General features: G+C 40.4%; 1 protein-coding gene across 2 annotated transcripts in view; it reads right to left on the bottom strand.

Annotated features, from left to right (window-relative positions):
* The window catches only part of Apool (apolipoprotein O-like), a 65947-nt gene that overhangs the window by 31481 nt on the left and 21731 nt on the right, over positions 1-12735 (bottom strand). For both annotated transcript variants that reach the window (NM_001393716.1, NM_001014105.2), the window contains exons 2-3: positions 11173-11277; positions 78-197 (exon numbers count right to left, since the gene is read on the bottom strand). In NM_001393716.1, coding sequence (NP_001380645.1) covers positions 78-197; positions 11173-11277 — 225 coding nt within the window. The remainder of the gene's footprint in view (positions 1-77; positions 198-11172; positions 11278-12735) is intronic.

The raw sequence follows: 12735 nt of genomic DNA, 5'->3' as shown, positions 1-12735 counted from the left end.
TTTAAAAACCCAATCTATGAATAACTGAAACAATTAATAAAAACCTGATATTTAACTACTGCCAAAAATAGACTTACCTTGCACCAGCCAATATAATAAGCAGTTGTAGTACGGATGGAAGTAAATCCCCTTTGTAAATAACCAGGCTGTTCTTCAACATATTTAGAATGGAGAGGTGGTGCAGTATATATGGGGAGCTGGGGGTAGAAAAAAAGTTCATGTAAAAAACTGAGCTGCCTCTTCCACCAGTGTCAAAATAGGAATCATCCTTGACTTTCCTTCTAAAAACAGCTAAAATTGTATATAGATTCTAAACTACAGATACAATATGATAAACAACATAAAAACTTTTAGGAGAACAGAATCAAGTGATATCACATATATGACCCAGTGGGTTGTTTTGTATTTTGTTTATATGACATGGCTTCACTATATAGTCCAAGCTACTATCTAGCTCAAGATACTAAAATGGCCTCCAACTCGTGATCTTGACCCTCTTCTCCCTGAGTCCTAGTATGACAAATATGGGTCTGTACATATTAGTTCTAATCCTAAAAGCTTTAATTAAATTTCGATTACCTGTGTGTTTGCATGCAAAATTATGCACATATATGCAATGGTGTGCATGTGGAGGTCAGAGGACAACTTGTAGGGGTTGGTTTTCTCTATTCACCATGTGGCTTCTGGTGACCTGTCAGTGGCTTGGTGGTAAGGACCTTATCATAGCATTTCTATTGCTGGGATAAATCACCATGACCAAAAGCAATGAGGGAAGGATTTATTTGGCTTAAGCTTCTAGATTGTAGTATTTCACTAAAGGAAGTCAAGACAGGAAATCAACCAGAAAAGGAACCTGGAGGCAGATGATATATAGGCCATGGAAAGGTGCTGCTTACTGGTTTGCTCTTCATGCTTTACTCAGTCTGCTTTCTTACAGAACCCAGAACCACCAGCCCAGGGATGGCACCACCCACAATGGGCTAGTCTATCCCCTATCTATTGCTAATTAAGAAAATGCCTTACAGCCTGATCTTATGAGGACAATTTTTTTCAGTCGAGGTTCCCCCTTTACAAATAACTCTAGTTTGTACCAAGTTGACATAAAACTAGTCAGTACAGACCTTTAGCTGCTAAGCCACCTCACCAGTCCTTAATTCTATGAAAAATTTAACTGTAAAAATCTAGAAACAATTCAAATATTCATCAAGGGAAGAGTAAACAATTAAAATTCATGCAACAAAATATTATAAATTAATGCTAAGTACAAAAAAGTATAATCACATTACTGGGAATGATAGTATATTATATGCCTTTAATCTCCCCACTCAGGAGAGGAGCAGGCAGACCTCTGCTAGGCTGAAGCCGATGTAATCTACACAGTGAGTTCCAAGGCAGCTGGAACTATATAGTGAGACCTTGCCTCAGTAAAATACAAAGTAAAAATCAACTACAGCCACATACGAAACTCAGGATGAATTTAAAAAGCTACTACTAAGCAAAAAGGCAAAAATGTAGAAAATCACATACAAGTATGTCCCATATATATGCAATTCAAATGTGTGTAAACAACAAAAATGCTTAACAAAACAGATAAGGTATCAAAGTGTTTTTGTTTGTTTTGTTTTTTAATTAGTAATTTCATCCCAATTGTTGCCCCCCTTCCTGATCCTCCCCTGCAGAGTTCCTTCCCCTCTCCCTTTCACCTCTAAGAGTACAGGCCTCCCCATATACCTCCCCCAAAACCCTACCCCCAGTATTCCCCTACCCTGGTGCATCAAGTCTCTGCAGGATTAGGCACATCGCCTTCCACTGAGGCCAAAAATGGTAACCCTGTACTACCACTATATGTGCCAGGAGCCTACAATCAGCCTGGGAGCTCTCAGGGTTCAGGTTAGTTGACTAGCCTGTTTTGTTTTGTTTAGGAAATTATGGAGCTGGAGAAATATCTCAGCAGTTAAAGAGCACTGGCTGCTCTTCCAGAGCATACAAGTTCAAATCCCAAAAGCTACATGGTAGCTCACAACTGTCTGTAACTACAGTTCCAAGGAGGATCCAACACCTCCTCTGGCCTCTGTGGGCAAAAGGCACACATCTGGTGCACATACATACATTGAGGCAAATCATCCATATTTACATTTAATAAAATTCAAGAATAAAAATCAAGAGGAAATGATACAAAGACTGAGAATAAAAACAGGAAATCATACTCAGTGGAATCGTGGTTATATCTCCATACAAATTGATAAAAATATGGAGATTTTACCTTTCCTCTAAACTAAGTGGCAAGGATATGGTTTTCCATAATGGTTTTATATTATTGTTATTTATACCTTTCAAAAATCTACCACACTCTAACCAATGTTTAATAAAAATAAATAGAATATAAAAATTATGAAAATAACCAGGTATAAACTTATTTAGGAAAAAAATGGTTTCATACTCAAGATGTAGTAGTACTTTTTGATAGAGGTTGATGAGGAGACTCAAGGTTCCAGAATAACAGAGAAGAAACTATATGACTAATGGTTTTGGATATGATTTACCAAGAACAAACATCAGATAATATGCTAAAAGAGTAGATATAAGAGATACTTATGAAATATAATGCATATGTTAACTAGCTAGAGTTTGGCCCTTCATAATGTATATATGCCTTAAAACATCAGTCTTGTTTTATAATTAAATAGTTCTTTTCGACCCACACCAAGATTAAGGAACTTCTCTTTCTCCTTTCAAACTAAGGCTTGAGTTTAAATTCATCATATTAGCACCTATGTCAGGCATATTATAGAAAGTCCACCCACACAAAAGACCTACATGTGGTAAAATAAGTAAAACTACTAATTTAAATGTTTGCTCATTATAAACGTGTTGTTGTTGTTGTTGTTGTTTTGTTGTTGTTGTTTTTTTTTAAAGGAAATCATGGAGCTGGAGATATGGCTCACAGTTAGGAGCAAGGGCTGCTGTTCCAAAGAATGCAAGTTCAATTGCCAGCAGCCACACAGAAGCTTACAACTGCCTCTCCCCTGTTCTGCCCCCCACAAATGATAATAAAGTATGTCATATTTATGACATCAAGAAATTTAGAAAGTTCCAGGGATATGACTTAAACATGCTGTCTGCTCATTATACTCCCCAATTTCCAATTTTATTAAACATTGATTTTAGTTTTGTGAGGTAGGAGATGAAATTTAGGTTTCTACATGTGCTCTACCACTGAGGAATGTCCCCAGCAGTTATTTAAGGGTTGCATCCTGTGAGCAGGCTAGCTTAGGAATCAGGATCTTCCTGTCTCTGTCTTCTAGGTCAGCTCATTAAATATTCTAGTTCTGTCCACCAGCCACACTAAAATTTGATTATAATTTTATACACCAATATATTAGACTAACAGTTTAAAATGTCTTCATTTGTAATCTACTATAAGCAAAATTTTATGCCCACATTTTCTTAGGTTATAACTAGTGTTTAAAATTATTTACCTTATTAGGCATGAATATTCAATAACAACTAAAAGAATATAATAGAATTGCAACTCTATTGTATAAATTTTAAAGGCCAGCAAATAGGATATTACTGTATATCTTATGGCAAGAACATTCTACCCATGCATTGGAGGCCTTGGACTTAAATACCACTTATTATATTCAATGTGTTTGTATCTAGTTAGAAATTATGGTTAACTAAGCTTAAAAATAACTTTTAAAATAAAATTGAAGGAACTAGAAGTCTCAAATCTGTATTTTTTCTTGCAATTTCTTGGTTAAAATTATGCAAATTGACAATAAAATAAGTAGAATTCATGATATTCAGGAATTTAGAGAAGAAATTTCCAGGGACATTTATGGTTTGGACAGTCATTATAGTGCTCCACAAGTTTCTTGGTTAAAGACAGTTATCTCATGGCCCTGAAAAGTTTTCTATTAAAGAAGGCTTTAATTATGTTCACTAAATAGCACTCAATAAAGCAAGTGCATATTGATCCTTTTGAAACAGATGTTTAACAAGAAAAAGTTAAACCAAGGATTTTTATTCAGCTATAAACTTAACAAAATTAAAATAACCAAAATACCTCATTCACAAAGTATGCTGATATGGTAGAAATTGTATTAATAAATAGATTTAAACAGAGGTTATTGTTCACATTACACAATAAAGTACACTGACATTCTACATGTATATTACATTCTCATCCTTTTGTCATTTGAAATTCCTCAAAAGTAGTACCTGAGTTTTTTTAATATTTCCCAGCATACAACTAGCAAGCTGACTTAACAAATAATTAAATTAATTCTAGTCAAAACAGGCTTGGGAATTCTGTATGCTCTATAACATAGTAAAAACATACCAATTAATTTCAAAACTCAAAAGTATGAGTACTTGTAGATAAGGTGACACACTGGAAAATGCTGCTCTTAGACATCATAAACGATAAGAGTCAGAATAAGAAAAGGCAGACTAAAATTTCAAACAAATAAAGGAAGGCAGAGCATTAGAAATTCTCAAAGTCACATACTGGTTAGTTTTTTCTCAACTTGACACATACTAGAATCATCAGAGATGTGGTGCTTTGAATATGTTTGGCTCAGGGAGTGGCACTATTTGGAGGTATAGCCTTAGAATAGGTGTGCTACTGTGGGCATGGGCTTTAATAGCCTCTTCCTACCTGCCTGAAAGCTAGTCTTTTCCTGTCTGCCTTTAGATGAAGATGTAGAACCCTCAGTTCCGGCTGCACCATGCCTGGACTCTGCCAAGCTCCTACCTTGACAATAATGGACTGAACCTCTGAACCTGTAAGCCAGCCCCAATTAAATACTGTCCTTATAAGAGTTGCCTTGGTCATAGTGTCTGTTCACAGCAGTAAAACCCTAAATAAGACAGAAGTTGGTACCAGGGACTGCGGTATTGCTATGATAGGCCTGACCATGCTTTTGTTTGGCAGAATGTGGATTTGGGGACTTTGGATTTGGAAAGTCATGGAATACTTTAAGTGGGACTTAATGGGTCATCCTAGTAGGAATATGGAAGACTTTGTTGTGAAAGGCCAAACCTACTCCATCTTGGATCCAGCCTCTATCTTGAACAACAACAAAAAAGCCTAAGAAACTGACCTACAGTAGAACCCAAGCTGCACCTAAGTACCAGGAAGGACCCCACAGCTTGTCCTTGGCCAGAGTCACTTCCTAGCTACTTCCTAGCAACAGTTGATCAAAGATGAGTCTGACTGTTTCAGATGTACTTTCAGAATGTTTGTGATTATATACAGTCTTGCTTCAGAGCACCGACCTATTGGCTTATAGTCATTCTATTAGATGCTTGTCAAACTGAACACCTGCTCCCTCATCCCTTCACTGCTCCTGATTTCCTATAAAATCTTGTCCAGCTAAGGGTTTGAAGCTGCTCTGCCTTCCCTTCCTGTCCTGCTATGTCAGATTTGGGTTGGAGGAGAGGCCAAGCCCGAGTTTGTAATAAAAAGACCCTAACGTTATTACAACATAAACAGCTCCTTAGTGGTCTTTTGGGGTTCACTAACAATTCCTGGCACAACATTTTGGTGCATTGGCCAGGAATTCCAAGACCACCAGGATCCAACCCAGATGGATTAATACCTGGAACGTCTGAGTCTGTGAGTGTCTGTCCATGTGTTTATGTCGTCTATGTCTGTCTGTGTGCTTGTGCAGTACCACAATCATTCTGTTCTGAATAATTCTGTAATTCTGTTCTGAAAAGTCCTAAACATCTGTATTTCATGGCAAAAAATGGCAAAAGTGGATGTGGAATCTTCCTGCAATGGATATGCTGGTATGTCATGGCCACAGGGGCTTAGGAGACATTTCAAAGCCCCTGGGGACAAAGTGCCACTGGAGGTAATTTTTCGGAAAGATGGAACAGATGAGGAACCCTGCTAGGGGATGTGGAACCCATAAAGAACTGTGGTCCATCCTGTTTTCTGTTTCCTGTTATGGAAATTGGATTTATGGATGAATTGAATTTAACGGACTGACCATCTTAGCTCTTGAGGACCCACTCTCTTGGCTTAAATGTTTTCTCCCCAGACAATGAGCACAAGTGTTTGCACTATCCCTCTCCTGGTCCTCCAAGAAGTGGAGGAAGATGTTATTTTTCTACCCCCATATTATTCAATCCCTCAGGTGAAATGGCAGCAGCCCCAGGCAGCCCTGCCTTCTGAGGCTGAGTCTGCCATCCTGCCCTAGAGTGCAGCAGGGCTAGTTGGTGAGCAAGGACACCAACCTCATCACCATTGGTCTTTTGCCACTAGTAACCTTTATTTATTGGAGAACACAGAATTCCCCCTTTTCAGACACTCCTTGAGATTTAATTAATCTCTTAGAGACAGTCCTTTTCACCCACCAGCCCACTTGAGATGATTGTGAAGAGCTCTTGCTAGTTCTCTTCACCACAGACAAAGGCCAGAAAACTGGTTCCTGGCCCCACGGGGAAATCCACCCAGATTAGGACTCCAACACTGCTAAAGGTAAGGAGAGGCTAAGTCTTAGCACCAGGCTCTGATTGGCAGGTCTCAAAGCGGCTATGAGACAGCCACTAATTTGACTAAAGATAAGCGAAAGCAGTAGTAGCTCTAGCCTTTATTAACCAGGCAGCACCAGGTATCAGGGAACTACAAAGGGTTCAAGGACTAAAAGAAAGAGCTTAAAAGATAATGGTAGAAAAGTATTTAATAAAGATAGAAAAATAGAAAAAAGACAAGTACAATAATAGAAGACTCTCAATCTGGCAAAGATCCTGTTGGCAGCCATGGCCAAACCAGAGGACTGTAGGAGATGGTCTGAAACAAATGGCTTCTAGAAACTAAAGTGCTTATCAGGCCCTGGCACAGGATCAGTGGCCTACCTGTGTAGGAAACATCTAAAACAACTGGCTTCTACAAAAAGGGGGTAACTAGGGCCCCAAGAACCAAAAACCAATGTAAGAACCAATGTACTTATTGCTAAGAGGAGGGCCACTGGGCCAGGGAATGCCCCAAAAGAAAAAGCATATTCAAGCCATGGCCTTAAAAGATGCCCAGAGTTGGGGCTGGGGATTTAGCTCAGTGGTAGAGCGCTTACCTAGGAAGCGCAAGGCCCTGGGTTTGGTCCCCAGCTCCGAAAAAAAGAACCCAAAAAAAAAAGGAAGATGCCCAGAGTAACCCTAAAAATAAAAGAGAAACCCACCAACTTCCTTGATGCTAATAAAGCTTAACATTCTGTCTTGCTAAAACCTAAAAGATAAAGTCCTTCACCAGTATATAAATGACCTCCTGGTGACAGCAGAAATGAAACAAGAATGTCTTAAAAGACCTAAGACCTCTTGGAGGCCCTGAGAAATTTAGACTACTGAGCCTCTGTTAAGAAGACCCTACTCTGCCAACCATAGGTGACCTCCCTAGGTCCAGGGGATACATATGAAAAGGTCAGAGGTGGCTCTCTGAGGCAAAAAAAATTTTTTTCTACATCAGCTTTTGGGTTGCCAGAAGTGACTAAGCCTTTCCATCTCTTCATGGATAAGAGATCTGAGATAGCAAAAGGAGTATTGACTCAGGTTCTGGGCCCAAGTGCCAGGCAGTGGCCTACCTGTCAAAGAAATCAGACTTAGTTGCCAGAAGCTGCCCTCCACCCCTGTTTAAACATCATTGCAATAACTGCCTCCTGATTAACGGTGCTGACAAACTGTCACTGGGCCAAAGCCTGACCATCACCAGTGCCAGAATGACTCATTTCCATCCTCTCTTTCTAAATGCCCACCCAGAATAACCTTTCAGGCCCCAAACTGGCCTGAACCTAGCTACTCTGCTGCCTGACTCAGATCTCAACAGGTCACTGCATGACTGTGCAGACATTTCGGCTCACATCCATGTTTCATTCAGGATGGACAGAGGTATGCTGGAGCTGCAGCGGTCTCAAACATCAAGATCATATGGGTAGAGCCCAGAAAGTTGAACTGGTAGCTCTAATCAAGACATTAGAGCTGAGAAAAGACAAGAGAGAGACACAGGTAGCCAGTGTGTCTTTGCTACCACTCATGTCCATGGAGCTATTTATAAGGAGAGAGAACTTCTGACAGCAGAAGAAAAGACTATCAAAAACAAAGAGGAAATCCTCTCCCTACTAAGGGCTCTATGGGGGCCTAAAAAGTTGGCCCATCCATTGCTCGGGACACCAGAGAGGAAAGGACCCAGTTTCGGAGGGCAACAATAGGGCAGATCAAGCATTCCATCATGCTGCCCTAGAAATCAGACCACTCTTGCCCTTGACTTCCCTAGATCTGGGGGATCCTATACCTCTTGACCACCCTAAGTATTAAAAAGATGACATAATCTGGGCTAGGAATTTACCCATGTTCAAACATTATAACAGATGGTAGAAAACAGCAGATTACAAGCCCATTGTGCCAGAAGAAATGGGACTACACATTCTTCAGAAGATTCACTGTTCTTCCCACGTGGGCATCCAGAAAATACAAGATTTGCTAATATCAGGATTAGAAAGCTAAGACTGTAACTAATTCAGTGGCTAATGAGAAGAACCCCAGTAATAGGTTCAGAGGCACAAAGCCCAGTCTTTTTCGAGACAGACTCCACAGAGGAAACAGAAGAAAATTTAGATATAAATATTTACTGATGCTTACTGATACCTTTTCAGGTTGGACTGGGGCTTTCTTCACTAAACCTAAAACTAAAATATCCATGGTGACAAAGAAGCTCTTAGAGGACATATTGCCAAACTATGGGCTTCGTCAGATGATAGGGTCATACAGCTTTTGTATCCCAGGTAAGTCAGAGACTAGACAGTATTCTGGGAATTGACTGGAAACTTTATTATGCATATAGACACCAGAGTTCAGGACAGGTAGAGAGAATAAACAAAACCCTAAAAGAGACCATAACTAAGTTGGCCTAAGAGACTGGCAATCACTGAGTTATTTCTCATACCCTTCCCTCTCTATCTGGTATGAAACTCCCCTCACCACCTTTGAAATCGTGTTCAAGATACCCCTCCCCACCCTCATTGTTCTTAACATACAGGCAGAGGTCATCGCTAAATTTGAGGATCGCCAACTATTGGATGACCTCAAAGGTGTCCAATGGGCTCATGAATATGTTTGGCATAAACTTTGTGTTCTTGAGACTCCTAACAGTGGCAGTGGGTGCTAACTCTAATTCTTTAGCCTGTTCTTGGGACCCTTTTCCTCCTACTGTGTTGCTTCATACATCCTTGATATGAGGGTTTGTGCCTAGTCCTATTGTATATTGTTATGCTGTGTTCAATTTATATACCTGAGAGGCCTGCTCATTCTGAAGGGAAACAGAGGAGGCATGGATCTGGGAGAGAGGAGAAGCGTTGGTGGTTGGGTGGCAGGGGTGCTAGGAGGAGTGGAGGGTGGAAAAATGTAGTCAGGATGTAATTCATGAGGGAAGGAAGGAAGGAATGGAGGAAGGGATGGAGGGAGGGAGGGAGGGAGGGAGGGAGGGAGGGAGGGAGGAGAAAATGAACTCAGGATGTAATGCATGAGGGAAGGAAGGAAGGAAGGAAGGAAGGAAGGAAGGAAGGAAGGAAGGAAGGAAGGAAGGAAGGAAGCTAGCTAGCTAAACAAGCCAGGAGGAGCAGGCCAGTATCATTCCCCACAGCTCCTGCTTCAGTTCCTGCCTTGGGTTTCTACCATGAGTTTTCTTCATGTTAGACAGTAAGTTATAAGAATGAAATACACCATTCACTTCCCAAGTTGCTTTTGGTCATTGTGTTTATCACAGCAACGGAGAAAGCAAAATAGGGCAGGGAGTGAGAAGATACCTAAAAAGTATGGAGGGACAGACTCATGGAAAAGAAGCCAAGCTGAATACAGCTCCATGTGCATGGCTTACTGGTACTGGATGAGAAGCAATAGATGCCTCCAAAAAGTAAGCCAGACAATCCTGGTGAAAGAGAAGGAATGCCCTACTTCTAGGATAATCCTAAAAACCTTACATGTCTTTAACACCAGAGGCTCTGATGAGCAATTGACTCCTCCAGTACACAAGACAGCAGTGGAGAAGAATCCCATATGCCACGCTAAGGGCAGGAGTCCGCCACTCTCATAATAAAGAATTCATTGTTTAAAACTGAGCTACCTTAAGCCTGAAAAAAGGGATCAACCATAAATCAGAGAGCTTAGATTTTGTCTGCCATGGCCCTGGGATGAGAGATTGCCCTGGGAAACAGTTGTAGAGAGAAGGCGGTAGTACCAGACACTAGCAATCAGAGGAGTGAAGATGAGAAGAGGCCTAGCTCAGGCTATAAAGTTCACAAAGAGAAGGAAAACCAACCGTCAGCTGCTGGGAACAAATCTCATCAACTGGGAATGACACTGGGGTTTGATAGCTCTGGGCCTAAGTTTAGCAGGTAAATCCATCACTGGAGCCACCACCTATCAGTTATGCCCTGCTATAGACATCAAGAACTGTGAAGCTCCAGTGGTTTACTTGATACCCTAAACAGCATCTCTCCAGCTGAGTAACGAATACTCAGATTTGAATGTACAAAAACAGGCCCTCTGTACAAATTGCAATGCTATGGTTGCTTCTCATATGTAATTGGGAGATACTACCTAACTATGAAATGAGCCACCACAGAGGGTACAAACTGAGTATTTATTGTGGGTCAGGTAAAAACCTGTCAGGCACACAGATTGCAAAGGTAAATGCAGACAGCAGAGCCCCTGTAACGGGAATAAGGACAACTACTTAAATGAAAGCAGATCTGGCAGACAGCAGACGCTTGTCCAATTAAAGCTCCAAGCCAGCATAAATCAGGGAAAAGACAAGAGTGTGCCCATTCAAGAGCTTCCCCCACCTAATGCATATAAGCAGTAGCATCCAATTAAGAGGAGCCTAGAAACAAAGGTGTTCTAACACATAAATGCTATTTTTCAATGTGCTTCTCATTTTCTAAGGCCCCATTCTTAATGATTTCCCATTAAAAAAATCACCATTTTGAAGTAAAAATTCTGTATTTCTCTCTACATATTGTATAATTTAGATACCTCATAACTATTTCTTTAAGCTTATAAAATATGTAAGTGACTTTAAAGATATTTATGATAGATGAAGCAAAAATACTGACATAGTTTTCCATTAAGTTTATATTATGCAAAATTCAGGAACTTTTGTAGACCAATTACCTGTTCTGGTCTCACTAGCTGCTTTTTGGGTTCCTCTTCTTTGGCCAGATGCACATTTATAGATGCATATATCAGACCTGCAGGCATGGTTGTCAACTTTCTCATCTGAAAAAGACATTATCAAAAGACCACTGTAAGTGAAAAGATTCTGTTTTCAATTCCTGGTAAGTATTGTGGGGATTTTGGGAAATACATTAAATATTCAACTATTTCAAATTTATACATTTACACAAAGCCCTTGTATTGCCCCAACTACTGTAGAGTGCAAAGATCTCATTGTCTTCTTCAAAGTCTGATTTTAAATAAATATACACGAACTCTTAATTACAGTCTCCTAAAAGTGGGAACACCACTTGCCTAGTATGTGCAAAGTCCTGGAGTCTAATTCCCTACTACATAAGGTAGCACATGCTTGGAATATTAGCCCTCAGAAGTTAGAGAAGAAAAATGCAGAGCTCAAGGTGATACTTAGTTATATAACAATATATAACAAGTTCAAGGCCAGCATCCAGCATGAGCAACATAAAACAACCTACCTCCCACCTCTCTCTCTCTCTCTCTCTCTCTCTCTCTCTCTTTCTCTCTCTCTCTCTCTCTCTCTTTCTCTCTCTCTCTCTCTCTCTCTCTCTCTCTCTCACACATACACACACACACACACACACACACACACACACACACACATACACTCCTGCACACCTGAGAGGGCAGTGAGATGGTTCAGCAGCTAAAAGCATGTGCAAGTCTGATGACCCTGAATTCAATTCCTGCTACTCATATAATGAAAAGTCAGATGCAGCGGCACACACCTGAAATCCAGCCTGTGGGGAAATGGAAGGTGGAGACAGGAACATTTGCTAGAAGCTCTTAGGCCAGTTAAACCCAGAGTATGCCATGCCTCAGAATCAAGAGAATCCCTGCCTGGAAAAGGCAAAGGAGCATACCAACTCCCACCAGTTGTTGTCCTCTAACCTCCACAATTACACCATGACACATGCATGCCATGGCACACAAATGGCTGCACTAACACACATATACCACACAAGCACACAAACAATCAAAAAGAAAAGAGCAGGTGAGATGGCTCAGCTAGTAAGCATGTCTGCCACCAATCCCTAGGACTCAGACCGTAAAAGAAAAGAACCACTTCCTACAAGTTGTCCTCTGACTTCCACATGAACACAGTGACACATGTAAACTCTGACACACACACAAAATAAAGAAAATGTAACGTAAAACCATGGAAGATTTTGAGCTACCTTGTTAATATTATGCTTTCCTGAATCTTATAGTTTCTTGCAAATTTCCTATGGCTATAAATGTCAGTAAAGCCTACAATACTAGAAAGAGAACAAGAGAGGCAAAAGCAGACTCCAGGGAAGGCCAAGGGTGGGCAAAGGCACAGGTGAGACTTAAGAAATTTGATACAGGAAAGGACTGGAAGTCAGGAGAGAATAGTGGAATAAGTGAAAGGAGCAGGAAATCTACTAAAACACATGCTGTTTGAAAATGGCATGCTATCGAATACCCTGTATGTGAACTTAAAAACATAAAAGAAACACTGGG

Source organism: Rattus norvegicus, chromosome X, assembly GCF_036323735.1.
Source record: "Rattus norvegicus strain BN/NHsdMcwi chromosome X, GRCr8, whole genome shotgun sequence".
Classification (NCBI taxonomy): Eukaryota; Metazoa; Chordata; class Mammalia; order Rodentia; family Muridae; genus Rattus; species Rattus norvegicus.
This window is presented reverse-complemented; position numbering and strand designations above follow the sequence as displayed.